This window comes from Cutaneotrichosporon cavernicola (genome assembly GCF_030864355.1).
Source record: "Cutaneotrichosporon cavernicola HIS019 DNA, chromosome: 1".
Lineage (NCBI taxonomy): Eukaryota > Fungi > Basidiomycota > Tremellomycetes > Trichosporonales > Trichosporonaceae > Cutaneotrichosporon > Cutaneotrichosporon cavernicola.
Genome location: NC_083393.1, coordinates 3,433,330 through 3,460,335, shown reverse-complemented (window position 1 = coordinate 3,460,335; position 27,006 = coordinate 3,433,330). Strand labels below are relative to the sequence as shown.

Sequence of the window (27,006 nt, the reverse complement as noted above, 5' to 3'; positions counted from 1 at the left end):
CCGATCTCGCGGGCGGTCCCACGTCCACTTCCACTTCCACTACCACTCCTTCCCCATTGTCATCCTCTTTCGCCGCCATTCAACTTGCACCGCGCATGGACACGAAGCAGTGCATAGACCACACACTCCCGACCACACACTCCCCACCACACGCCCGACCACACACTCCCAACCATCAATAGACTCAAGACGTCTCTTGATCCTGCCCAATCAGCCCGACGTCAAATATGGTGAGTGTTGTGTACCCCACAATCTTGTGGTTGAGAACGGCTCGGAATTCGCCACGATTCGAACGCCACGGGCTCAACCTCCGAACACGGTCCGCTATATATAGACGAGATCTTAGGCTATCCCCGCAATGCTCCTTTCCGGGGCAACATCCCCCTCGTACCGGGTAATACAACCATCCAGACGATATCCAGACCATACCATACCCCACCCACATTCCACAGACACGTGGCGCCAGCAAGGGCTCCGCCTGCGCCGCCGCCGACTTCCGCGCCCCCCTCCCATCGCTTACGCTTGCCCACTCTTGCCCACCGAATCGATAGCCAGATGAAGAGTAGGGCCTTGTGTGCAGCGCCGAGTCAACAGTACGCCCGGTGCTAATTCTGGCATTCGCATCCACTGCGCCCACCTCGTCAGCTGTTCAGGGCCCATGCCCAGCCTCGGTTCGAACGACGCGAGGTGCTCTGCAGATCCACCCAGCTGCCAGTCCAGTCCAAAATGCCCGTCATGATATGCCCGTCACTGCCATACGCAGCGCGAGACGATCACAGCCACAGCCGTTCCATCCCCGTTGGAGTGGGGAACAAACCCAACCGCTTAGTCGTGTCCGGAACCGGCTACCCACTCCGTCTTGACCGGCTGACTGCCTTGGCGCCTCCACCACGCCAGCGCCAACACCGACGCCACGTCCAGGCTCAGCGCTCAAGTTGGGACGCCGCGGAGGGCTCGAGGGCTCCGCGGGGTACGATCGTCCGGAAACGCCGACATAGTTGTTATGTTACCAACAACAGTGCCAGGCTGTGCATTCCTTGACAAGAAGCTGTTGAATGCGGGATGAAATCATTTCAACCTCCGAAAACGACCAAACCCTCCTGGCTTGGCGGGATCATCCAGGGTTCACTCCACTCGACTCCTGAACATGTGAGAAGACTAATTTCTATAGCCGGGGTTCTGCCAGCCTATTTGACCGTCAGCCACGCCTATCACAGCACACCGCAGGCCTAAAAGTCAATCGGCTATTGAACCTTATCAGTGATTGCCGGAAGAGCTCCACCAGCCCACTTGACGCCACCATTTTACCTCATTTGCATCGTTTTTCCTTTTGCCCTTTGGAATAACCTTTCATCACAGCTGTGACGGTTCAGCTTTGCTTGGCCACCATGCCGAATCCGACGCTCGTAACGCTATCCGGGGCATATACCTGAGACCCCAGTCGGCTACTCGCGGGCCCCGTGCGGCGACCCCCGCTTACTCCGTGGGGTGAGAGGGTTGGCATCTCTCATCCAAGGGCACGACGTGATCGGTGGGTGGGTGGGCGGGCGGGGTGGGGCGGATCGAAACAGCGGGACTGCTCCTCGATAAAAGGTGCAGTGGCAGACCTGTTATGGCCTCATCCCCACACATCATGTCCAACGTATACGAGAAGGACGAGATCAACACCGCCTACAAGGCAGACACGAGCCACTCGGAGCGCGATGACAACTCGCCAGACCCGTACAACCAGCGGCCCGATGACGTTGAGGACCACCGCTCCCGCCAGACCGACATTGACTATGGCTTCGACATCGACGAGGTCAACAAGACCGTCCGCAAGGTCGACTTGCGCCTCATCCCCATCCTCTCCGCTCTCTACTGTATCTCTCTGATTGACCGGTGAGTTTTGTTGGCAATACAACGCTGACATTAGGACCAACCTGTCGCTCGCTCGCGCAGCCAACAAGCTGCAGATGAACTACGACCTCAACCTCACCAACCCCGACGGTTCGTCACAGGGTAACCGCTACGGTCTGGCCACTATCATGTTCTTCATCCCCTACATGTGAATACCACTCCCCAAACACCTGCTGATGCCAGTATTCTCGAGGTTCCCTCGCAGCTCGGTCTGCGCAAGTTTGGTGCCAAGTTGTGGCTCGGAACTGCGACAGCCCTCTGGGGTATCGTCATGATCGGTATGGGTTTCGTCACCACCTGGCAAGGCCTCGTCGGCCTCCGTGCCGTCCTCGGTATCTTTGAGTCGTGCCTGTTCCCCGGAGCCGCCTTCCTCATTTCTTGCTGGTACCCGCGCTACCAGATGGCGACCCGCAACTCGTTCTTCTACTGCTTGTCGATTGTCCTCTCCGGTCTCTCGTCCATTATGGCTTGGGGTATCTCGCAGCTTCACACCAAGCGTGGTCTTCACGGCTGGCAGTGGATCTTCATCATCCAGGGCTCCCTCACTGTCTTTATCGGTTTCATGGGTTACCTCTTCATCACCGACTTCCCCGACAAGGCCCACTTCCTTACCGACCACCAGAAGAACATTATCATCACCCGTATCCAGCGTGACCGTGGCGACGCCGAGGTCGACAAGCTCACCATGCCCCTCTTCTGGGAATACATTACCGACTTTAAGCTCTGGCTCTTCGGTTACTTCTTCGGTTCCACCACTCTTGCCTCTTACTCTCTCGCCTACTTCCTCCCTGGTATTCTCGCCCAGATGGGCTTCAGCAACGCTCTGGCCCAGATCCTCGTCGCTCCGCCTTACGTGTACTGCATCATTCCCTGCGTCTGCGTCTCCATCTTCTCCGACAGGACCCGCATGCGCGCAGCCGGTATCTCCTTCAACGCCATCTGCGTCATCGTCGGTACTTGCATGTACTCGCAGCTCCACGACCCCAAGCACAAGGCCGCTCGCTACGCCGGCGTCTTCCTCGCCATCGGCGGATGCAACAGCAACGTCCCTCTCATCCTTGCGTGGGCCCAGTCGTCCATCCGTCGCCAGTCCAAGCGTGGCTTTGCATCTGCCCTCATCGTCGCATGGGGCGGTATTGGCGGTATCCTCTCCGGTGTCGCCTTTATGGAGCGTGAGGCCAAGAAGGGTTACCCCACTGGTGTCCACCTCACTCTCGGCGTCAACGCCTCCATCGTCGTCTTGTCCATGTGCCTCATGCTCTTCTTCAAGAGGCAGAACCGCCGCGCCGACCTCGGCGCCGTCGTCCTCGAGGGCTCCGCGGCCTTCCGCTACCAGGGCTAAGAGATGGGCAGGACTGTGGCCATGTGTCGAGGATGGGTGGAGTGTATCAGCAGGGACAGAGTGCATTTGGTTGTGCAGCGGGGTTGTGTACATATTACAGCAGTAATCAAGGGATGAAAGAATTAGCAGGTACCGAGTAGGCAGGCACGTGCCTTCAGATATTGCATAGATAGGTATGCGGCTAACCGGAATGTCACTGGAGAAGCGCCTCTTGGCTGGTGGTGCGAATGCATTCGGCATGATCTACGTGCAGCATGCAGGTGGTGGCGGCGCGTATTTGGCGTCCTGGCCAGGCGCATCGGGCTCATCGGGGTACAGCTTGCCCGGGTTCATGATGCCCAGCGGGTCGAGAGAGTCCTTGATCGTCCTCATCATGCGACAGGTCCCGTCACCAAGCTCGCTGGGGAGGTATTTCTTGCGTCAGAATCACACACAGGCCGATGACGTACCTTCTTCGTCGCACCAACACCATGTTCACCAGAACAAGTGCCGTCGAGAGCAATCGCCTTCTTGACAAAGCCCCTGATAAGCTCGTCCACCATGGGGATCTCTGAGCGATCACGCATGATGACTGTGCTGTGCACTGTTCCGTCGGCGATATGACTTGCGTTAGCGAGAATCCCTGAGGACGGCGCAGACGGTGGAATGTGGGGATAAAAAGCACTCACGCAACAATCGGCCCGTAGATCCCCTTGTCCCTCATTTCCTTCTGGCATTCTGCCACATACTGGGGCAGTGCTGAGAGTGGGACGCAGGCGTCATTTCCATACAGCATCGGTGCTGTTGTCAGGGGAATCCTTATACTGGGGCGAGGCAACTCACTCTCGTAGCCGCTGTGAGCGAGCGCAGCGTACAGTGCGCCCTTCCTGGCCGCCCACAACGCGTCGCTCTCTTGATCATTGTGCGCCATCCGCATCTCGATGCTCCTATGCTTCTGGGCAATCTCGCGCAGCAGGCGCTCGCTCTCGTCCATCATAGCATCTGTGCCCAGGAGCTTGAAGAAAAGAGTGTCCTTCTCGGGAAGAGGGTTCGGCACAATGCCCAAGTGGTTGGCAGCCTGGACGAAAAGAGAGTCGAGCAGCTCGGCTGAATGTCAGCTGCACCTCGGACAAACACTTACCGCACTGGATGTTGACGCCCTGGTTAACAACATCAACAACAGCCTTGACGGCGTCGGTGACGGATGGGAAAGAAACAACTGCAACGCGGGTCGGCTGCTTTGGCGTGAGGCGGAGTGTAACCTCTGTGACGATACCGAGTGTTCCCTCAGCACCTATGAAGAGCTTGGTCATATCTGGTCCTGTGGACGACTTCTTGGCTCGCTGGCGTGTCTTGACGATACTGCCATCAGGCAGGACGGCCGTGACATTGATGAACCTAGCGTCAGACCATTCCGGAACATGACATACCACTCGGCACGAGCAGACCCATAACGCAAAGCGTTAGGTCCTGAGCACCCCGTGCTAAGCATCCCCGCGACGCTGGCGTTTGGCCCCGGGTCCAGCGGGAAGAAGAGGTTGAGTCCCTGGTCCGCGAGCGCCTTATTAAGCGTCTCGTACCCAATACCAGCCTGGACAACAGCATCTCCGTCCATCGGGTGGATTGCAACAATCTTATCCATATGCCGTCCGAGGTTGACGCACACGCCGCCATACGGTGCGGAGAAGTGGCCCTCCAGACTCGTTCCACTCCCATATGGGATTATTGGGACTCGATACTTTGAACACACACGCACGATGGCCTGCACGTCCTCTGTCGTGTGCGGGAACGCGACTGCAGTCGGAAGCTGCTGTGCGCCATAATACCACTCATTGGCAGCATGTACCTCGCGGTCCTCCTCATCCGTACTCACGTCGTCCCGGGGGAGGAGGGCGCGGATCTCCGCAATCGCCTTCCGATAATCCTCTGGTGTGCCGAAACGCTCTGCGCCTCGTTTGGGGGTGGGATGAGGATGCTCATGCTTGTCCTCAGCCGTTGCGAGACTGATCGCCGTATATGTGAGTGCGACGCCGACGCCCAGGCCGCCAAGGAGTGGCGCCCACCTTGATCCCGGTGGAGGATGTGTTGAGTAACGCCTCGTACAGTGCAGTACGGGACGTGGTGGGCGTGCTGCACGGAGCACACTGGGAAGTCGGGCACGTAATCCCATCTTTTGCTGTGAGAAGGGAAGACAAGACAAGACAAGACTCGGATTGTGGTCAATTAGATACCGACCCGGCCGAGTTGGGCGCCCTGGGCCCTGGTCCATGGCCCACATGTCCAGCAATGCCGCGGATGTTGGAATACATATATTCCGGCAGACAAAGGTTAATATACTTTGTAATCCAATTGTAATCACTATTTCAAATAGAGCGGGGTTGTTGTAATCTCCGCACCGAGGTCCTGCCCCACTCTATCTGTGTCCTGTCTGCTACCTGCCCCACTCTATCTGTATACTGCTGCTACCTGCCCCACTCGCCCGGAATCATTGAGATAAGGTTAAGATCCTATGTGTCGTCTAATGAGTCATAAGAGCTACAAAATAAACCACCAGCCACCAGCTACCAGCCACCGGAGGAGATGAGGACATCAGTAAGAAAGCCGTTCCGTTCAAACATGTCTTTTGTCGAGGTGGCATGACTTTTGTTATACTCGGTTCCGCACCAGATCTTGGTCCCGGAAGGGTTCAGAGATCTGATACTGGGACAGAAGTGGCTTGAGCGGGCATCTTGCCGTTTTCATGCTGTACAGTAGCCCATGCACCCTGACACATAGGGAACAACAAAGTCTCTGCGTGGTGACCTAGACTGGACGTATGCTGTGCAAGTATACCTTGCTTGTTGGCTGCATGCCGGACTTTGTTCTGCAGTGGACGATACAATGTGTTTGCGATAATCTAGGGAATCCGTGACAAGACGCTCGCTCGAAATATATTCTTTGAATCCGAGCTTGTTGCTTGTTGATGCGAGAGCGTGAGATTGAGACCACTACAAGTTGTATTTCCGCTTTGGCTGATGGGTAGATTGAAGCACTCTGGGAGCCTGGAGCCTGACGTCTGGAGCCTGGAAGGGTGACCACAAGGACTGTTGCACAGATCAAGTGATCCCAATCCCACATCAAATCTTGTTCGGTTCAATAGTTTGACGTGGGTCATTTCTCAACAAGTAGAAAAAGCGGGTACAAGTCGGAACCGACTGAAGAATTGACTCGTCACTCTTCTCGCAACTTGGTAACAAAGTATGTAAAGGACGCTGGACGCTGGACGCTGGACACTGGACGCTGGACGCTGGGACTCACTGTCACTGTTGCGATACAATTCAGGTATCCTCAATCGATCAACCTAACATTCCTAGCTCCCAAAGTCACGTGTAAAATAACCAGTGCCCGATCATTAAGGAACAAGTCTAATTAGAATAAGCGTGGGAAAGACATTCCAGAACTTGAATACAGTGGGTGGCAAATTGAGCATTATTAGCCAATGAAATGAATGCATACTGATTCTGAAGATGACAAGATGATGTTGATGAGTAGTCACCAGGCTCATGGTTGCTCTTCTACATTGTTACGTGGGACCCGAGAGCTTTTGGTTGGCTAGGGAACGAAGAACAGCTTGGGATTTTGGGAAATGGGGGCATCGCCTTGGAGGAATGCACAAACCCAATAGCCCGCGGGGTCTCCACATCTTTACTATAGGACATTCCCTCCGAGCCCAACCAAACCCCTCAATATGCTTGGCCATCCAACTCTGCGCTCTGCGACCAAATAGTATAAAGCTCGCCACCTCACCTGTTATCATTTCTCTTTCTCATACACTCTCTTCCCAAACAATCAACTCTTATTTCATCGCCTTCCCTTCTCCCTTCATTCCAACCCCCTCCTTTGACCCCAGCACAACCACAACCACAACCACAACCACCCATCATGAGCTACACCTCTCACAACCACCTCGACTACAAGTGTGGTCTCTATGCTGTTGTCGAGAATGAGTCGCGTTTCCTCCCCCATGTCGACACCTCGGCCCACACGACGATCATCGGCACCTCGTCACGCACTGTATTGAAGCAGTCCTTTGAGAACTCGACAAAGGACAATATCGACGAGCTCCGTTACATCTTTCCCCTTTACGATGGCGTCTCCGTCGTTGGCTTTCGCTGTACCGTCGGTGACCGTGTGATCGACGGCGAGGTTCAAGAGCGTGTCAAGGCCAAGGCGCTCTACGACGCTGCCAAGGCCCGCGGCCAGACGGCCGGCCTGCTCAGGCAGTCGGTGAGCGCCGCCGACGCGTTCACCATCACCATCGGCAACGTGCCGGCCGGCCAGAAGGTGTTTGTCGACATCACCTACCTCGGCGAGCTCAAGCACGATGCCCAAGTCGATGGCATCCGCTTCACCATCCCCACCCGCATTGTACCCCGCTATGGCCGCAGGCAGTTTGGCGACTCCGCCATCGATAACGTCAGCAAAGGCAATCTCACCATCACGGTGGACGTCGAGATGCCTAAGGGCTCGGCAATCACGAGCATCGAGAGCCCGTCGCACCCGATCGCCGTCTCTGTCGGTCACACTTCCAAAGCTCCCAACGCCGATCAGACCTTCGAGAAGGCCACCGCCAGCCTCTCCCTCGCCACCAACACCCTCGACGACGACTTTATTCTCATCGTTGTCGCAACCAACCTGGGCGAGCCCACCGCCCTCCTCGAGACCCACCCTACCCTCCCCAACCATCACGCCCTTATGGCCACTCTGGTACCAAAGTTCTCGCTGCCCGCCCAGACGCCCGAGATCGTGTTTGTTTGCGATCGCTCTGGCTCGATGGACTACCAGATCCCTAGCCTGATCTCGGCCCTCAAAATCTTCCTCAAGTCGCTCCCCGTCGGCATCAAATTCAACATTTGCTCGTTCGGCACGACCTTTGAGTTCCTGTGGAACAAGTCCAAGAGCTACTCGCAGGCGACGCTGGACGAGGCGACCAACTACGTCTCCAATTTCTCGGCCAACATGGGCGGCACAGAGATGTACAATCCGGTAAGCTACTGGACCCGGAGGAGGAGGCTGACGACAGATTGAGGAGGTGTTCAAGCGTCGTTTCTCTGACGTCGACCTCGAGGTGTTTGTCCTCACCGACGGCGAGATTTGGGGTCAGGATGAGCTGTTCGCCATGATGAACAAGCACGTCGAGAAGGCCAAGGGCGCTATTCGTGTGTTCAGCCTCGGTGTCGGCAGTGGTGCGTCGACGTCGCTCGTCAATGGCATCGCTCGTTCCGGTGGCGGCTTTGCGCAGTTTGTGCACGACAAGGAGAAGATGGACAAGAAGGTTGTGCGCATGCTCCGCGCGTCGCTTTTCCCCCACATCTCCGACTACCGCCTCCATGTCAAGAACCTCAAGTGCGAGAGCTGTGGCGACGACTTTGAGGTTGTCGAGAAGCCCCAGTCGCCGAAGGATGAGGGGGATGCCAAGAAGCCCATCTCCCTATTCCAAAAGGATCTCAAGGAGGACGCAGACTCGTCGACCAACGCCGGTGCCAGCTCGCTTCCTGATCTCCAGGTTCCGGGCTTCATGCAGACCCCTGGAGTCATCCCACCTCTTTTCCCATTCTCCCGCACGACCGTCTACGTTCTCCTCCCACACTCGTGTCCCCACGTGACCCCCAAGTCGGTCTTCCTCCACGCCACCTGCTCAACTGGGCCGCTCGAGCTCGAGATCCCCATCACTGTCCTTGACGAGAAGGCTAGCACGATCCACCAGCTCGCCGCCCGCACCGAGATGAAGGAGCTCGAGGAGGGTCGTGGATGGGTGTCCACTGCCAAGGTTGACAACAAGACCATCAAGGACAAGTTCCCCAGCCAGTACGACGACCTGGTCGAGCGCGAGGGTGTTCGCATCGGCACCACGTACCAGGTCAGCGGCAAGTGGTGCAGCTTTGTCGCGGTCGAGAAGTGCAAGGACGGCAGCGCGAAGATTTCCGACGCCCCCCCCGTGTTCGAAGAAGTCATCAAGGTCTCCCGGGAGGACCGGATGCCTATGATGTCGGCTTGTCGAGGATCCGCCCCCGTTTTCAGGGCGAAGACAAGTGCCCGTGAGTACGGCTACGGTTTGGATTTGTGCTGCGCAGTGAGCGAACGGGAGTCGTTCGACCACTGCGAACCACAGCTCGCATGGGGTAATCCATGCGACTTTGCAGCTCCGGACGGTGGTGCGGTGGTGGGAGAGGTGTCGGGGAGCGCGTACACTCTAGGGTCTACGTGGAAAGCGTAGAGCATTGCAGATGGGGTGCTTCCTCTCCAGTTTTGGATGATTTACGACCTCGCACCCGCCAGCGTGGCCCTGTCCAAGACTTGGATAGCATCGATAAGGCTTTCACTTGTGACCAGCGGCCGACTGCCTGTGTTGTCTCTGGCCCTAGCGAAGGCTAGCTTCCGTCCTTGGTGATTCCTGATGAGCAGCGACTCCCTCCCCCAAGCCGATGTAATGCTAACTTTCCAGAACTCAGCAGCAACAACTATCCGAACGCGGCTCCTAGTTGGGCTTCTAGTGGGGTCCCCAAACAGCTCCCTTCTTACCGCCGATCATCGGGCCGCCTCGACAACCAAGCCATGCCAGGTCCACTTGGCAGCCCTGGCAGCCTCTGGGCTAGCGCGATGGCCCCTTCTCTTGGCATGGCCCCTCATCAGCAGCCGCAGCAGTCAGCGAAGACGAAGGTCAGCAGTAGCGGTAGCAGCTTCGAGTTGAACGGTGGCCACGACGGCGAGACCGACGACTTTGGCGTGGGGGCCACCTTGAACCCGCTGATGGAGATCATTAAACTCCAGCTCTTTGAGGGTAACTGGCGCTGGACGACAGCCCTGGAGAAGATGACTGGTATCAAGGCCGCCGCTGCCAAAGCCGCCGCCCCCGGACACGCTGACGACGTCCTCGCGACCGCATGCGCTGTGGCCTACCTCAAGCTCAAGCTGGGGGAGGACAAGGAGGCGTGGGAGTTGATTGTGGAGAAGGCCGAGACGTGGCTCGAGGCGCAGGTCAAGGACCTCGCTGCCCTCGAGAAGGCCGTGCACGCGCTGTTCTAATGTCGCTGTGTGCTTTACGTATTCCTTGAATGAATGAGATGACAGAAACGACTAATATGCCAGGTGCCAGATGCCAATACTAGTCGCGTCACCCGATCGGTGCCTGAGATGTCGACGCGTCTAGGTATCTCGGTATCTGGTATCCATGGTATCAGGGACAATAGTCAAAGCATACTTGACAAGTTATTCTAGCAGCCAGCAGCCAGCAGCCAGCGGTTGATTGGACAAAGTATCGTTTCGGGATGACAGGGTATCTGGTCGGGACAGGCGGTGAGGTCAAAACGGCGGTCATATGAGATGACCGTCAAGAATGAATCAGAGAGGAGGGTTCTTGTGGTTGAGTTGACGCGATCTCTGTAGCGTGATTCAGGAAAGGAAGCCTAGACACTGTAGACACCTAGACAAGAGTGGGGCCCTGGGTGATGCGACTACTGTAACAAGTTACAACTGGGAAATCACCTTGCTCCCCCCGCCCCTGCCCCCACTCTCCCCACTCTCAAATATCCACCATTCCCAACCACATCACCCTCTCATCCACTCACACACTCACTCACTCACTCACTCACTCACTCACTCACACTCACAACCAACAATGCCACCCCGCCGCTCCGCCCGAGCCGCAGCAGCAGCAGCCACCGTGCCGACTCCTACCCCGCCTCCAGCTCCCGCACCCAAGAAGCGCGCTGCCAAGAACAAGGCACCAACACCCACACCTTCCCCGTCTCCAGCGCCAGTACCAGCGGCAGCAGCAGCGAAGAACACTCAGCCTCTCAAAGCATGCCGCATCGTCATCGGATTTCCTGGCAAGCTCGGCGCCGACCTCGAGAAGCAGGTGATCAAACTCGGCGCCAAGACGTCCAACAACGTCACTAAGACGGTCACACACCTCATCGCCAACACGGCCGACATTACCGCAGGCTCGGCCAAGGTTGACCGGGCTAAGATGTTTGGTATTCCGGTTGTTGATGAGCGCTGGGTAGACGCTTGCGAGGAAGAGGGCGAGGAGGTCGATACGGCCAAGTACGTCGCCCTCGCCGCTGGCAGTACCAACGGTACTGCCAACGGTACTGTCAACGGTTCGGCCCCAGTTACGAATGGGAACGGAAAGAAGAGGGCGGCAGAGAGCGATGACGAGGACGAGGACATCAAACCTGCCAAGCGCGGGAAGAAGGGTGAGTCAGAGTCAGAAGGAAGGTCGAGGAAGGCTGACTAATCCCAGCCCAAAAACCCCAGGCCTCCGGCGCTGTTGTGTCTACCAAGCTTCAGGACGAGGCCGACAAGGTCGCGGACAGGGCCGACTCGTCCGGCCAGAAGGCCAAGAAGACCAAGGGCTTCAACGTCCCCCTCGACGATCACTGTACCCTCGTCAACTACAAGGTGTACATTGACGACGACGGGACCATCTACGACGCAAACCTGAACCAGACCAACGCTGGTAACAACAACAACAAGTTCTACCGCGTGCAGGTGAGTTCCTAGCTGGAGAGGAGTGAGGGAGGGGGGATGGGGTAGTCAAGGTCATGGCTCAGCCGCCCTTGTCTTACTGGCTAGGCGGATTGCTCTTGGCGATGCCATAACGCGAAGACAGAAGGTTCTGTCCGTGTCTGCGCTGCGTGCGGTGCTCCGTCATATCAGGCGAACATGCCAGGTGTGGGTGTACCCCACCCAACCAGAACGGAGACCACATCGACCCGCTAGTCTCGGCTTTCGCAAGTCCGGGCGAGCACAACCACGATGCACTTCCCGTTCTGCAGCCTGCGACTCTGCGCTGTCTTGAGCATACCTGCTCGCTGATCCACATTCCACCTCTTCAACAACTGTCGCTGACCCTAGCTCCTGCACCGCGGTACCTCGTACAAGACGTGGACTCGGTGGGGCCGCGTCGGCGAAATGGGCCAGAGCAGTATTCTCGGCGGCGGCACTCTCCCGGACGCCCTCACTAACTTCAACAAGAAGTTCAAGGACAAGTCGGGGCTGAACTGGGCGCAGCGCAACGACAACCCCAAGCCCAAGAAGTACACATTCATTGAGAAGAGCTACGACGACGACTCGGATGACGAGGCTGGTGACGATGTCAAGGAGGAAGAGGACGAGGAGGAATGGGTTCCTCCAGAGTCCAAGCTGGATCTGCCCACCCAGGAGCTGATGGCCCTCATCTTCAACGCCAAGTACATGAACGCGGCCATGGCCGACCTCAACTACGACGCAAATAAGATGCCACTCGGCAAGCTCTCCAAGTCGACCATCTTAAAGGGCTTCCAGGTTCTCAAAGACCTCGCGTCGCTTTTTGATGACAACTCACTCGCCCAGTCGGTGTACGGAACGGCGTACGGGTCTGCCGTTGAGATGCTCTCCAATCGCTTCTACTCGTACATCCCCCACGACTTTGGCCGCAATCGCCCGCCCATCATCAACAACGAGATTATGCTCAAGAGAGAGGTTGAGCTTCTCGAGTCGCTCGGAGACATGAAGGAGGCGGCAGCCATCATGAAGGCGGAGCGGCCCAAGGACACCATGCACGTCTATGACCGCCAGTTCGACTCGCTGGGCATGGAGGAGATGTCGGTGCTGGACAAGGAGTCGACCGAGTTCAAGGAGCTCAGCGCGTACCTCTTGAACAGCAAGGGCGCGACCCACGCCGTCAACTACAAAGTTGAGGATATCTTCCGCATCGAGCGTGCGGGCGAGACGAAGCGCTTTGACGAGAGCATCTACCCCACCATCCCCTCCGACCGTCGCCTTCTGTGGCACGGCTCGCGTGCGACCAACTTTGGCGGTATTTTGTCGCAAGGTCTTCGCATCGCTCCTCCCGAGGCGCCCGTCTCTGGCTACATGGTGAGTTGCGTCATGTTCAACGCTGACTCCAGTTTGGTAAGGGTATCTACCTCGCGGACATGTCCTCCAAGTCGGTCAACTACTGCTGCTCGTATCTCTCGGATAGAACAGCGCTCCTTCTCCTCTGCGAGGCTGAGCTTGGTGACCCTCTCCAGACGCTCACCGATGCCTCGTACACCGCTGGCGACACTGCCAAGGCTGGGGGCATGTACTCGACGTGGGGCCAGGGCAAGGTGGGCCCATCCAAGTGGAAGTGTGCCGGCGAGGCGCACGAGTCGCTCAAGGGCATCAAGATGGTGAGTACCAGGTCTGACTGTGCTGACAACAGCCCGACATCTCGACGCCACCTGGCGACACCAAGGTCCCAGACGCATACTTGATGTACAATGAGTACATCACGTACGATGTCAACCAGGTCAAGCTGCGCTACCTGTTCCGCGTCAAGACGTAGAAATAGAAGGACACTTGGAATATACCCTTATACCCTTTTGGCTGTAGTTATTGGTACTTTTGTGTAGATGTCGGAGTCGATATGAATGGAATGTTGTTTGGCGAATCATGATTTCGGCCTGGACCGAATGTTTCCGTCATGGGTGCCTAGACGTCCAAAGTCACAAGCCAAGCCGACTCGGAAAACGCCTTTCTTTATACACTCTCAGCCCAACGTCGCCCACTTATCCATTCTTACCTCCAAACGCCCTATGCCCCACCAAACAATCCTCAGCCCCGTGGCCAGGTCGGCCGCTGCCGCCTCCGCCGCTGCCGAGGCGACCGCGACGATTGCTACTCCAACAGGATTCCGTCTCACCGCCCACAACCAATACAACGCTACCCGCCTTGACGCCGCCCACCTCCCGCGCGACCCCTTCCCCCTCTTCCGCCTATGGCTCCACGAAGCTCTCCGCCCCACCCACGGCCAGACCGCCGTCCGTGAACCTGAAGCCATGACCCTCTCCACCGTCTCCTCGTCTGGCATCCCCTCTTCCCGAGTTGTCCTCCTCAAAGAAATCGACGACCACGGATTCCTCTTCTTCACAAACTACGAATCACGCAAAGCTTCCGAACTCGAGACGGGCCACGCTGCCCTCTCATTCTACTGGAGAGAAGTCTCGCGCCAGATCCGCGTCGTTGGCATTGTCGAAAAAGTCTCACCGGAAGAAAGCCAGGCTTACTTTGCAACTCGGCCGCGCGGGTCACAGATCGGCGCTTGGGCTTCCCCACAGAGTCGTAAGGTTGGCGAGGGGGAGATGGAGCGTCGCGTGAAGGAGGTAGGAGACAAGTTTGCCGACGAGGTGCCGTGTCCACCCCACTGGGGCGGGTACCGCGTTGTCCCTGTGTGAGTAAGAGGAAGAGGACGGAGAGAAGAGGAGAGAAGAGGAGACGAGAGCAACATGGAACCCCCTGACAGTAGCGAAATCGAGTTTTGGGCTGGCCGACCCAGCCGCATCCACGACCGCTTCGTATACACCCGCCCAGACGCCAGCTCGCCATGGACCGTCGAGCGGCGGGCCCCCTAATCTCGAACAATCAATAATCCCGAACATACAAGGTCTAAATGTACAGTGTCCCCTTTCGCAGTGCGTAGCGTACTGATGCGCCAACTGACTATACCTGTGGTTTCTGAGGGCTGGGTGTGGCTGGGTCGAGGGATGGGTCGAGGGATCGGTTGGAGCACGTCAATGTCTATCGGGTGGACAAGCTGCCAGATCCTTGACTTGGCCGGTGCCAAACTGCTGGCCGCCTCGTCTTTGCTGCTGTTTACGAGTTTGGAGCGCGCTACATTTTCTGTTTTAGTGTTCTAGTGCGTCATGAGCATTACAATTAATCAGGGGTTTGGCGAAACGGGGACACACTGGTGCTCGACCTTGTTCTATTCGGGGTCTCCAAGACTCAGACTCGTCGCCGACCACCGTCATCTGGAGCGCGCCTGACTTTGGTCTTGTTTTCACCCTCTCGTGCCGCAAGGCTCTTCCCAGGCCGCAGGGTAACCCCGCTTCTGCGCGCTACAGAACTAACTTTGATGTCTTAGCGGCAACCTGATTCCTCCAGTGCCATGGGTGTTGACCAAGCCGAGTGGACGGCATGGACGGACTGGCATCCATTGATCCATTCATCCTTGTACTGTTAGTTCAGGCCTCAGGCACGCGTTCCTTCACCGGTTCCTGTTACTGCGACTTGATACCATCTCGCCATCTCTTTTTGTATTACACTATCCCTCCAGCATTCAATATACACAGTAAACAACCTCACCAACTCACTCCTGGTCTCACTCGAGGCAACCCTCTCGGCGGGCTATAAGAAGCGCGCCGGGCTCGGCCCTCTCTTCTTCAATATCTGTTCATAGAACAGCACTGCCTGAGCATTCACTCAAATGTAAGATCTCACTACCTCGCCCCGCCAGCTCATGCTCATATCAGATGCGCATCCTCTTCCTCGTCCTGGCATTCACCCTCGTCGACGCAGAGGACAATGGCGGTGCCCAAGGCGCCGACGGCACCAACCTGGGTGGTAACAAGGGTTCGACCCGTACCGCGTCGGCTGCGTGCACCTTCTGCACCGTCACGCCAGGCTACACGGCCGAGGAATGGGAAGCCCCGCTGCATGTCGAGAACCATTTCCCTCCGCGTTGGCGGGAGGCCCATCGCAAGGCCAAGCGCTACCTCTCGGACTGGACCATTGAGGAAAAGGTCGACATCGTCACCGGCTCGGGATGGATGCGGGACCGCTGCGTCGGCAACACCAAGCCCATCCCAGCGCGCAACTGGACCGGCCTCTGTCTGCAGGATAGTCCTCTTGGCGTGCGCTTTGCAGACTATGTCTCAGCCTTCCCGCCAGGCATCAACGCCGCATCGACGTAGGTCGGCTCCAGCTGCACCGCCATTCATATTGCACCATGACGTCATGACGTCATCTCGTTCTGGTCGCAGTGCTGAAACCAGCTTTGACAAGAAGTTAATCCGCGACCGCGGCTACGCCATCGGCGAAGAGTTCAAGGGCAAGGGGGTCCACATCGCGCTCGGACCCATGACTAACATGGGCCGCGTCGCGGCTGGCGGACGCAACTGGGAAGGTTTCGGCGCGGACCCGTACCTCTCCGGTATCGCAACGTACGAGACCATTATCGGCATACAGGATGCCGGCGTGCAGGCTACGTGAGATTGAGCTAATTTGGAACAAACTGACATCAGCACCAAGCATTACATCGGTAATGAACAGGAACGCAACCGCCACACCAGCAGCTCGAACATTGACGACCGGACGATGCGTGAGATTTACGCTCACCCGTTCCTCCGTGCCGTACAGGCCCGGTCGGCCGCTTTCATGTGCAGTTACAACCTCCTCAACGGCAGCTGGGCCGGGCAGAATTCAAAGGTAATGAACGGCATTCTCAAGACCGACTGGGGCTACCCGGGCTACGTCATGTCCGATTGGTGAGCTAACCTTGAACTGCACAGAGCTGATAACTAGGGGGGCTACCCACTCGGGTGTCCATGCTGTCACGTCTGGCCTCGATATGGACATGCCTGGAGACATCAATTTCGACCAGGGTAAGACCAGTTACTTTGGTCCTAACCTCACCGAGGCCGTCCACAACGGTAGCGTGAGCGTTGACCGCCTCGACGATATGGCGCAGCGAATCGTCGCTGGTTGGTACCTCGTCGGACAGGACGAGAACTACCCTGCCGTCAACTTTGACTCTTGGGGAGACAAGAACGAGCACATCGACGTGCAGGACGACCATTACAAGCTCATCCGGCATATTGGCGCTGCCTCCACCGTTCTCCTGAAGAACAAGGACGGCGCACTGCCGCTCAAGAAGCCCCGCTCCATCGCTCTCATTGGCGAGGACATGGGGCCTGCTCCTAACGGCGCGAACGGCTTTCAGGATCGTGGCGGCACCTTGGGTACACTGGCTATGGGCTGGGGCTCGGGCACTGTGAGTGGTTCTGGATATGAGACTAGCTAACCCCAGGCCAACTTCCCGTACCTCGTCGACCCGCTGCAGGCCATCTCCGTCCGTGCCCAGAAAGACCGCTCAACTCTTAACTGGCACTTCAACAACTGGGACCTCAACGGTGCGAAAAAAGTCGCAGCTAGCGCCGAGGTCGCGATTGTTGGCATCAACTCGGATTCTGGAGAGGAGTACATCACTGTCGAGGGCAACGTCGGCGACCGTAACAATCTATCGTCGTGGCACAACGGTGACGAGGTTGTCAAGACGGTCGCCAAAAACAATAAGAACACGATCGTGGTCGTCCACTCGGTCGGGCCCATGACGATGGACTGGATCGACCATGGGAACATCACCGCTGTCGTCTGGGCCGGCCTCCCCGGCCAGGAGAGCGGCAACGCGCTCGTCGACATCCTGTATGGCGACTACAACCCCTCGGGTCGCCTCCCCTACACGATCGCCGTCAAGGACGAGGACTACTCGGCCAGGATAGAGTACCTCAACACGTCCAACACGGAGACCGACGTCAACTACACCGAGGGCCTGTACATCGACTACCGCCACTTCCTGAAGGAGAAGATCAAGCCCCTCTTCGGCTTCGGCTTTGGTCTGAGCTACACCACTTTCGAGATCTCGAACGTGGTGGTGTCCAAGGTCGGCCACCACAAGCGCGACGCCGAGTCGAGCGCGTCCGCCGAGTCGAGCATGTCTGTCAGCTCTAGGGCGTCCGCCAGCTCGAGCATGTCTGTCAGCTCTAGCACGCCCGCCAGCTCGAACCTGCCCAGTAAAGAGCACGACAACTCGGGCAACGACGGCAAGACGCCCAAGTCGGCCAAGATCGGTCGCCTGATGACCCGCAGCCTCCACCGCAAGCGCTGGAAGATCTGTGCCACCGTCAAGAACACGGGTGGCCTTAACGGCTGTGAGGTGCCCCAGCTCTACCTCGTCTACCCCGAGGCTGCCGGCGAGCCGCCCCGTGTACTTCGTGACTTTGACCGTGTCAACCTCGACCCCGGAGAGAGCACCACCGTCGAGTTCACGCTCAGCAAGTACGACGTCTCGATCTGGGACGTCGTCAAGCAGGACTATGTTGTGCCCGACGGCGAATTTGGAGTCGTCGTCGCCCCGAACGCTTTCGACGACGGCGCGACCGCCGCCTTCTGTCCCGGCAAGTGCTGAGACGCCCAGATAAAGTACCCCTATTAGTTAATGCACTACCTACTTGCAGCGTTTCCTTGGAATCAATAGAATCAATACCGATAACGATATCGAGCGGGCATGCATTCGACTGCTCAGTTGGCCTCCCAGGAGATCTGGAAAGTATTTGAACCACTGCTTGCACTGATTACACATCTCTGTTCGTATAGTGGCTAGTATGCTCGCTTGTCATCTTCAATGACCGCGGGAGACCGGAGTTCAATTCTCCGACAGAGAGTATCGTTCCTAGGAACATCTTTTTGGAGTGGGCTGGCCACGGTTTAACTGACCCAGTGGTGTTTACCTTTTTGTGACCAGTCAGAATTCTGAGCTCATGTACTTCCATCCAACCATGGCGGCGCTACCCCTCACCACCGAACGTCTCTCCATCCTCCCCCTCACCGCAGCCGACCGCGACGCCTTCGTAGCATACCGAGACAACCCCGATGTTGCGCGCCACCAAGGCTGGCATGTCCCCTACACGTCCGAGGATGCCGACCGCCTCCTCGCCAACCAACCCACCTCCTTCCCTCCACCTCCTGGTTCCTGGCTCCAACTAGCCATCCACGGCTCTTCAGGCCTCCTAGGCGATGTAGCCGTCCACACCCTTGCAGACCAGCCCGACTCGTACGAGGTTGGAATCACCATCGCGCCCGCCGTGCATCGAACCGGAGTTGGTGCGCAAGCTCTGGTGGCCCTTCTCGATGCACTGTTTGGATGCGGCGCGCACCGCGTCACAGCCCGAAGCGACGTACATAACCCTGCTGTTGGGGGGTTGCTGCGTAAAGTCGGGTTTAGGATGGAGGGGACGGCGCGCGAGGCCGACTGGCATAAAGGTGCATGGCAGACTTTGCAGTACTGGGGCATGTTGAGGAGTGATCGTGTGTCGTGAGTCAAATCGCGTCACCCCACTCGAGCTTCAGGAAACTGAACACGTCGACCGGCCTATCGCAGCCGACCTTCCCTACATGCTACATGAGGTTCCACCCACCACCTCCCTCTGGCCAAGACACCTTCCTTCCCGCGGCTTATAACATGAATCATAACTACTCCATTCTCCACCACCACCACAACACCACATGACAGCCTTGAGCCTGCCAAACATCCAGGTGGCCTCGCCATTTGCCCAGTTACCAGCAGAGGTCTTGGGGCGCATCACTAGATGGATACCCACCCAAGACCTTTCAGCCGTCCGCCAGACTTGCAAGGCCATCGAGCGTAAGACGTTCGCTTCCTGGTCACACGAGTTCTTCCGCAAGCGACAGTTCATGATCTCTACATTCAGTCTGCAGACCCTCCTCGACATTTCGCAGCACGCCGAGCTGGGTCCCATGCTCAAGCACCTGTGTATCGCTACCGACAAACCCGTTGAACTGTTCCGGGGCTCGTGAGCTTGATCGCAGTTGGAGCTAACTCTGGAAGGGCGGCTGCCTCGCTGGCAGCCAAGCGAGCTCGTCAGGACCAGAACTACCTCTTCAACACGGGCGTGTGGATCGAGATGCTCACCGAGGCGTTCAAGACGTTACCTAACCTCGAGACCCTGGACATTCGCGACTTCAACAGCTCGTCGCGTTTCCGCGACGGTCCAGACGCCAAGTGGTACTCGTACGGCTCGACCACATTATTCAAAGAGTCTGGTATCCGCCCTGCTCTCGGTGGACAGGCGTTTGACCTCGATCGGCTGTTCCAGGGCGTCGTCGTGGCCGCTGGCCGCGCTGGGCTCACAGCCCCCAATCTGGAGGTCATCACTCGCAATATGTCTCTCTCAGATGCATTTTACGTCTCGCCCGCCATCAAACCTGCCGTCACCAAGTACCTAGGCCAGCTCAAGAAACTCCACCTCGTGTTGCTCAACTCGGTACCCGAGCCGCTCGAAGACTTCCTTCATCTTGCCAAGAACGTCAAGTGGCTCCGCGTCAACTACCACATGCACGGTAGTCCCAATTCCTTCCTCGAATGGCTCGGCACGCCATGCAACAACGACACGATGGACGACTGGGCCAAGGCCGTTGCGACTGCTACTCAGGAGGACAAGGAACTACCCATCCCGCCGCTCAACCTCTCGCTTGACACGCTCGAGCTCGGCGGCTGCTCTATCTCCATCTCGTCCCTGATGGACATTGTCACCAAGCTCCCCCTCCGATCGCTCAGCATGCGCCGAATCCACCTCTGGCGCGATCCTGGGGTGGACGCAACCCAGCTCTGGGCCCACTTCCTCGAGGGCCTTGAGGGAGGCCTCATCCGTCGCCTCCTCCTTTCAGACGTGACAGAGAGCCAGGCTGTGGGGACGTGGGGGCTGCCTGTCACCTTCAAGGGTGGTAGAAAACCCAACGAGCTCTGGCTCCCTGCGCGCCGGTACCGCCACGAGATGTTCAAAAGTGCGGCGGCGGATACCGTCGTCGAGCCGCCTCCCAGCGACGACAGTGACCAGGCGGACTCTGACATCGATGAGGATGACGACGAGGAAGACGACGGGAACGGGGGGAACGGGGAGGATGGCGAGGAGAACGGGGGGGACGGGGAGGATGGCGAGGAGAACGGGGGGAACGGAGAGGATGAGGAGGACACCGGCGTTGCTGCGAACGGCGACGTCAATGGCGATGGGGACGTCGGGGCCGGGGCTATCAGCTCGGACGGAGACGTAGTCATGGGCGGAAACGACGTCTAAGCTACAACAGAGCACGGTTCCTCACCATCTCTTGATATGTTGACAAGAAAGCAGATGGTTGTTTTGCTTCCGTCACCCTCCACCCGCACCGGCCTCGGCACCTAGGGCTACAAGTACCTGGCCCATAACACCGTTCTATGCATCTACACTTGACTCCTCAACAGTCGGGCGGCAGCTTAGCTACTTGCAGCACCTCGAGGACCTCTGGCACCGATGTAGAGGCTGCAGGTTCCAGCATCAATATCCAAGGTCGCGTGGCGAAATGGCATCGCGTCTGACTACGATTCTTTAATCTTGTCGTCATCAGGAGATCGCGGGTTCGACCCCCGTCGTGACCTAACCTTTTGGCTATTCTGTGTCTTGACCTAACTAACCTTTTGGCTATATTCTGTCTACATTTTGTGCCTCCTGGAAGTCCAGATTGCCAGATATCCAGATGGCGTTCAGCCTACCCTTAACGCCCAACCTTGGCGACCCCAGATTTCCGACAAGTCATTCGACGTAGTCCTCATACTCTCCGCTTGGAACAGAAATAGACGATGCAACAGGAAGCGACGATCCAACGGGAAGCGACGATGCACGAAGCGACGATGAACAGGAAGCGACGATGCAACAGGAAGCGACGAGTGTGACCCCATCCTGTGTCTAGCATGCACATGCCATGCCAACATACCCGTGTGGGTGCCGAGAAAGTCGGATCTCTTCTCACCTTGATACCTGTGCGTGCACCGCCGAGCCACTGGAATTTTAGGACAACGAGTTTTTACCCTTTTCCTCGTTCCTCTTCATTCCCCCCTGTCATCGCCATCATCTAGTCACAAACCTCACAAACCCCGTACAACACGGACACGCACTCTAACAATGAGAGGGCCATACATTCCCAACCCAACCCCTTCCAAAATAGGATCCCATGAACCCCGATTCTCAGTCACAGCTTCTCTGGACGTGACGCTCGCGCCCCCGTTTGGCCTAGCCTCCTTTGGCTCCTCATAACTTGCACTTGCACTTACGCTGTTCTCCCTTCACTCCTTCACTCCTTCACTCCCTCCTTCACGCCCTCACGCCTTCACGCCTCACGCCCTCACGACCTCGCGCCCACCTACTCCGAGACCGCTACCCCCTTCTCTCCCCCTCTCCCCCTCTCCCTCCCCCTCTCCCCTCCCCATCCCCCTCCCCATTACACCCCCCCACCATGCTCCCAAGCGCGTTCCTCGCCCTCCTCGCCCTCCTCGCCATACCTACCTCCGCCGCGCCGGCACGTTTGCCCAGCTCCGACCTCGTAGCCCGCCAGGCTCCTGGCGGCGCTGGTGGGACTGGAGGCGACACTGGCGGTGGGACTGGCACTGGCGGGACTGGCGGTGGGACTGGCGGTGGGACTGGCGGTGGGACAGGCGGTGGGACTGGCGGGACTGGAGGTGGCACTGGCGGGACTGGCGGTGGCACCGGCGGAGGCACTGGCGGCACTGGCACTGGCGGAGGCAATGGTGGAACCGGCGGCAATGGAGCTACCGCTGGCGGGACGGACGGGGGGACGGGCGGTGATGCCGGCACTGGCACTGGTACTGGCACTGGTACTGGCACTGGTACTGGCACTGGCGGCAACGCTGGAACAGGGAACGGCGGCACGAATGGCGGAAATACTGGCGGCACGGGTGGCAACGCTGGTGCCGGAAACACTGGCGGCACTGGCAACACTGGCGGCACTGGAAACACTGGCGGCACTGGCAACACTGGCGGCACTGGCAACACTGGCGGCACTGGAAACACTGCTGGCACTGGGAACACCAACACCGGGAACGGCAACACGGGCAACAAGGGCAACACGGGCTCGACGAACAATGCCGACAAACCAACCAACACCAACAACGACCAGACTTCGAACAAGCCGGACAATACCCCAACGCCAACTGACACGGCTGAGGGGCCATGGGACACAGCCGACCACACGCGCTATCCAATGAACATTACGTGGCCGACCAAGGGCAGTTTCTGTGAGTCTCCGTGTTGTGTCGGAGCTAACAACAGGGTCGTTCGAAGCCACGGGCGGTATTTGGTGGTCGTACGACGGGCCAAGTAAAGACGAGCTGCACTTCTTCCTGTGGAGTAACGAAACTAAAAAGGTCAAGACGTTCCGCGAGGACAACCCGGCCGACGGCAGCCTCATCCCCAAGGGGCGTCTCCGGACGCGCAAGGACAGTGAGTTGACGTGCAGGACTCGTTTCTAACGGCCCCCCCTAATCCCAAACGCCGCTAACCCCAGAAATCATGGCCGACGAGGGCAACACAACCTTCTACCCGATCCAATACTACGATCCCGGAGAGGCGTGCGTCGAGTGCCACGGCTCCACATTCTACCTGCAAATCGCCGTGCCAGAGTACTGCCCCGACCGGCCGGGGTACAACGCGTCCAATGTGTGCAACTACACGAACGTGTTTACGTCGGAAGAGTTCCAGCTTAACTCGCAAGGGCCCAACGCGCCCGAGGTCGACAACCTCATCCGCAACTACAAGTCCAAGGGGTGGAACGTTAGCTTTATGAAAAACGCCGCCGCCGCCATGGGCGCTAGCTGGATCGTTGCTGCCGCGGCGGGGATGGGGGCAGTCGCGATGATTCTGTAATATAGATGACTTTACATGCAATCTTGTGTAGTTTAGATTGATGAGGAGGAGGCGGAGATGCATGACTTGTCCGTCGCATTTCATGGTGCCTTGATCGTGGCCCGGGTGGAGGTCGACGTTGAATGCGTTTGTGCGTAGCACATTCAGCTGGGCCTTGCATCCTCCCCTCCCAACACACAAAGTCGCCGCAGCTTGGAGTAGGATGGTGTCCGCGTCAACATTCTACACCATGGCCAAGGTAAGTGGATCGCATTGTGGCTAGGTCTCCACTGCGCGACCGAGACCACTTCCGCAACGTGGCATGGTCGATACTTCCCTCCTTCGTGATGGATGTGCAGTCACGCAGGTCGCACAGAACACCTAGCCTCTCTCTTCATCTCTCGGACCGTTCCACATCAAGCTGACACCAGTACGGTCTCGGCGTGACGCTGACGATCCCCGTATTCCTTGCCGGCGCGCTATGGTACTTCCAGCGCCGGCTAATCTACCCCGCCGACTTCCCCGAAGGATCTCGAACAAGTCAGTTTCCTTCTCCCTCATCTGACATCAGTGGTCCCCAAACCGACTGAAGCCGCCCTCCCATACGAGGACGTGACTCTTGCCACGCCCGACGGGCTGCGTATCAAGGCCTATGTGATCCCTGCGCGCCAACGCGTCGTGCCCCTCCACGAGCTGCGTGGACTGAACAGCGCGCAACTCAAGGACCGCGGAGAGAGTGAACTAGCCGCCTGGGATCAAGTCAAGGACTCGGCCGACGCGCTCGAATACGCCCGCTCCCGACCCACCGTCGTCATGTTCCATGCTAATGCCGGCAATCTCGGGCACCGCATTCCTCTCGCACGCAAGTTCGTGTCCGAGCTCGCGTGTAATGTCTTCATGCTCAGTTACCGGGGATATGGACTGAGTGAAGGCGCGCCTTCCGAGGCGGGCATCAAGGTCGATGCAGCCACCGCCATGGAATATATTGCCACCCATCCCATATTGCGTAATACCAAACTCGTCGTAAGTGCTCACTTTAACATTGTTGACACGAGTTATATGGCCAGAGTATTGGCGGTGCCGTCGTGCTCGACACAGCCGCCGCTTTCCCAGACATGGTGTCTGGCGTGATTATCGAGAACACTTTTGTGAGCCTCGCGTCCCTCGTGCCACACGTCATGCCCGTCCCACCCATTCTCGTCAATCTCCTCTTAAGTGAGCGGTGGGATGCCGCCAAGGCACTCCCCAAAATCCCCAAGAGCACACCCATCCTCTTCCTCAGTGGACGGCGGGACGAGCTCGTGCCACAGGCGCAGATGCTCGCTCTTCGCGAGCTGCGGTTGCGCCAGGGTGGTAAGTGCTGCTGGCGCGAGTTCCCGCATGGCACCCATAATGATACCTATGTCGCCCCGGCTTATTGGGACGAGATTGGCGATTGGCTCCGTAAGGAGATTGAGGGCGGGGAGAAGGAAAAGGTCATCGAGTAGACTAGATGTGATACATCTCACCAGGGTTTCACATCTTTCGCGCATTCACACACTTGGCCGCGTGCTCAAATACACTGCGTCGTCTAGCTGGCCTCGACAGAATAGAAGCGCATACGGTCCCCAAGGCGCCGGGTGTGTCGGTTCATTATGCTACCATAGGGACACTGACGAATGCAACTGCTGGTACACCAACAATGCCGATACATGGAGCTAGAAAATACATAGTCGTCTAAATGTCACGCAGCAGTCCCTTGCCACCACGACGCTGCAGGTTCTCCGCAAGCCCAACAGAACCACCCAGTTGCTCCTGGTGCTTCATGAACATGCCCGCCGCCTCGTCGCGGTGGTATTTGGCCCTCGCACGCTCCTCGGCCTCAAACACACGCTTCTCCTCATCAGCCCGCTGTGCGAGCTTGGTCGACCGCTCGGCAGACATCTGGTTTGCAGCGCCAGTCATGGCCGCGAGGCGGGCTGCGCGCATGTCGTCAAGCGCGTTACCAGCTGGCTTGCGCTCGGGAGAGGGGTGGCGGGGTGGAGCGTGATCGTACGCGCGTCCGTTGCCGTTACGCAAGTCGCGAGAGTCGTTGCGGTCGTTTCGGCCGTTGCGCAAGTCGCGAGCGCCGTTGTTCAAGTTGTGCGGGCCACCGTTGCGCTCGTCACGTCGGCCATTGTAGCGCGTGTCACCGTTGCCGTTCGCGCCGTTACGCAAGTCGCGGTTGCCGCCGTTCCTCTCGCGAGGGCTGCGCTCGCGCTTGGGGGACATGTCGCGCTCCGGCTTGACAGGCGAGCGGTCGCGAGGGCTACGAGGCTCCCGCTTCGGCGTGTCGTCGCGGTCGCGTCCGCGGTCGCGACGTGGCAAATCGGAGCGCGAGTCGCGCCGCTTCGTCTCGCGGTCGTCACGGCGTGGGGACACAGAGCGCGAGTTGCGTCTACGGTCACGGTCGTCGCGGTCATCGCGCCTGTCGCGGCGGCGCTCGCTCTCATCGTATCGGTCGCGCTTCCGATCGTCATAATCGCGGTCGCGGTCACGCCTGCGATCGTTCCGGTCATCGCGGTCGTCGCGATCACGGCGGTGTCGACGCTCCCGTTCCTCGTCCGAATAGCCCGACCTCCTCTCGTGCCTCTCCCGCCGCCTCTCCTCCTTCTCGGCCCTCCTCCGCTCCCTCTTCTCCTCCTTCCCCTCCCCCTGCTTGGCCTTGAGGGCGCGCCGAATATCCGGGCGATTCATAAGCGCCGCCAACCGCGCCTGCTCAGCCTTCTTCATTGCCAGCATGGGATCTTCCCGAATCTTCGCAGCCGTATCACGCGCGGTATTGGCGTTCTGCGCAATAATGAAATCCTTGGACGTGTTCCCCACATCCTTATCAGCCCCACGAAGGGCCTCATCGACGCGTTTCTTGCCCAACAGATAATCCTCCAGTTCGCGCTCGGTACGTCCCCCACCCATCCCAGACGAGGAGGGTGCCGCGTACATCCAGTCCAGCTTCTCTACGCGTTTCTTTCCGGTTTGAGCCTCTTGAAGACGCTGGAGCTCGGCGAGTTGGCGTTCCTCATCGCGTTCCTTCTGGAGCTGGCGGAGGGCTTTGCGTTCCTCTGAAGCTTTCTTCTCCGCTTGCCACACCTTGTCCTGGTTCACCAGGAGGGCTGGGTGCCAGGACTTTTTCATGTTTAGGTCGCCGCCGCCCATTTGGATGAAGGTTGTGTTGAGGAGGTGGGGAGAAAGGGCTGCCTGAGGCTAGAGTGGATCGAGAGGAGCGAGTGCTCAAAGCGAATGAAGAGGGAAGAGCAGGCAACGAAGGGCGTGCGGCGTCCGAGCTGTTGAAGGTGTAGATGAGTGTAGAGAAGTTGGATGAGAGGTTGAGTGGATGAGAGGTTGAGTGAATGAGAGGTTGAGTGGATGAGACGTTGAGTGGATGAGAGGGCAGGTTACGGTGGCGAAAGGAACTAAGCCGTTTGCGGTTGGGTGGCGACAGCAAATGGCCAA

At 58.1% G+C, this 27,006-nt stretch overlaps 9 protein-coding genes across 9 annotated transcripts; 7 read left to right on the top strand and 2 right to left on the bottom strand.

Annotated features, from left to right (window-relative positions):
- Positions 1 to 1,633: 1,633 nt before the first annotated feature.
- Positions 1,634 to 3,241, top strand: CcaverHIS019_0112840 (uncharacterized protein; the record flags this gene model as incomplete). The annotated part of the gene is made up of 3 exons (XM_060596883.1): positions 1,634 to 1,881; positions 1,916 to 2,047; positions 2,083 to 3,241. 3 exons carry the CDS (start codon positions 1,634 to 1,636, stop codon positions 3,239 to 3,241), a joined length of 1,539 nt encoding a protein of 512 aa, XP_060453832.1.
- A 243-nt stretch (positions 3,242 to 3,484) lies between these two features.
- On the bottom strand, positions 3,485 to 5,390 carry DLD1 (uncharacterized protein; the record flags this gene model as incomplete). Its single annotated transcript, XM_060596882.1, has 6 exons — positions 3,485 to 3,655; positions 3,691 to 3,844; positions 3,910 to 4,021; positions 4,064 to 4,327; positions 4,362 to 4,618; positions 4,651 to 5,390. 6 exons carry the CDS (start codon positions 5,388 to 5,390, stop codon positions 3,485 to 3,487), a joined length of 1,698 nt encoding a protein of 565 aa, XP_060453831.1.
- A 1,751-nt stretch (positions 5,391 to 7,141) lies between these two features.
- Positions 7,142 to 10,285, top strand: CcaverHIS019_0112820 (uncharacterized protein; the record flags this gene model as incomplete). Its single annotated transcript, XM_060596881.1, has 3 exons — positions 7,142 to 8,245; positions 8,283 to 9,297; positions 9,705 to 10,285. 3 exons carry the CDS (start codon positions 7,142 to 7,144, stop codon positions 10,283 to 10,285), a joined length of 2,700 nt encoding a protein of 899 aa, XP_060453830.1.
- Positions 10,286 to 10,877: 592 nt separating this feature from the next.
- On the top strand, positions 10,878 to 13,571 carry CcaverHIS019_0112810 (uncharacterized protein; the record flags this gene model as incomplete). Its single annotated transcript, XM_060596880.1, has 5 exons — positions 10,878 to 11,457; positions 11,505 to 11,752; positions 12,119 to 13,120; positions 13,153 to 13,416; positions 13,449 to 13,571. The coding sequence occupies 5 exons, from the start codon at positions 10,878 to 10,880 to the stop codon at positions 13,569 to 13,571; spliced, it is 2,217 nt and encodes a 738-aa protein (XP_060453829.1).
- Positions 13,572 to 13,821: 250 nt separating this feature from the next.
- On the top strand, positions 13,822 to 14,637 carry PDX3 (uncharacterized protein; the record flags this gene model as incomplete). The annotated part of the gene is made up of 2 exons (XM_060596879.1): positions 13,822 to 14,456; positions 14,532 to 14,637. The coding sequence occupies 2 exons, from the start codon at positions 13,822 to 13,824 to the stop codon at positions 14,635 to 14,637; spliced, it is 741 nt and encodes a 246-aa protein (XP_060453828.1).
- Positions 14,638 to 18,621: 3,984 nt separating this feature from the next.
- On the top strand, positions 18,622 to 20,937 carry CcaverHIS019_0112790 (uncharacterized protein; the record flags this gene model as incomplete). Its single annotated transcript, XM_060596877.1, has 3 exons — positions 18,622 to 18,946; positions 19,458 to 19,656; positions 19,692 to 20,937. 3 exons carry the CDS (start codon positions 18,622 to 18,624, stop codon positions 20,935 to 20,937), a joined length of 1,770 nt encoding a protein of 589 aa, XP_060453827.1.
- A 1,192-nt stretch (positions 20,938 to 22,129) lies between these two features.
- On the top strand, positions 22,130 to 23,556 carry CcaverHIS019_0112780 (uncharacterized protein; the record flags this gene model as incomplete). Its single annotated transcript, XM_060596876.1, has 3 exons — positions 22,130 to 22,928; positions 22,963 to 23,133; positions 23,198 to 23,556. 3 exons carry the CDS (start codon positions 22,130 to 22,132, stop codon positions 23,554 to 23,556), a joined length of 1,329 nt encoding a protein of 442 aa, XP_060453826.1.
- Positions 23,557 to 23,785: 229 nt separating this feature from the next.
- On the top strand, positions 23,786 to 25,022 carry bem46 (uncharacterized protein; the record flags this gene model as incomplete). Its single annotated transcript, XM_060596875.1, has 4 exons — positions 23,786 to 23,794; positions 23,967 to 24,075; positions 24,107 to 24,558; positions 24,591 to 25,022. 4 exons carry the CDS (start codon positions 23,786 to 23,788, stop codon positions 25,020 to 25,022), a joined length of 1,002 nt encoding a protein of 333 aa, XP_060453825.1.
- A 229-nt stretch (positions 25,023 to 25,251) lies between these two features.
- CWC25 (uncharacterized protein) lies at positions 25,252 to 26,688 on the bottom strand (the record flags this gene model as incomplete). The annotated part of the gene is made up of 1 exon (XM_060596874.1): positions 25,252 to 26,688. One exon carries the CDS (start codon positions 26,686 to 26,688, stop codon positions 25,252 to 25,254), a length of 1,437 nt encoding a protein of 478 aa, XP_060453824.1.
- Between the last annotated feature and the right edge of the window lie 318 nt (positions 26,689 to 27,006).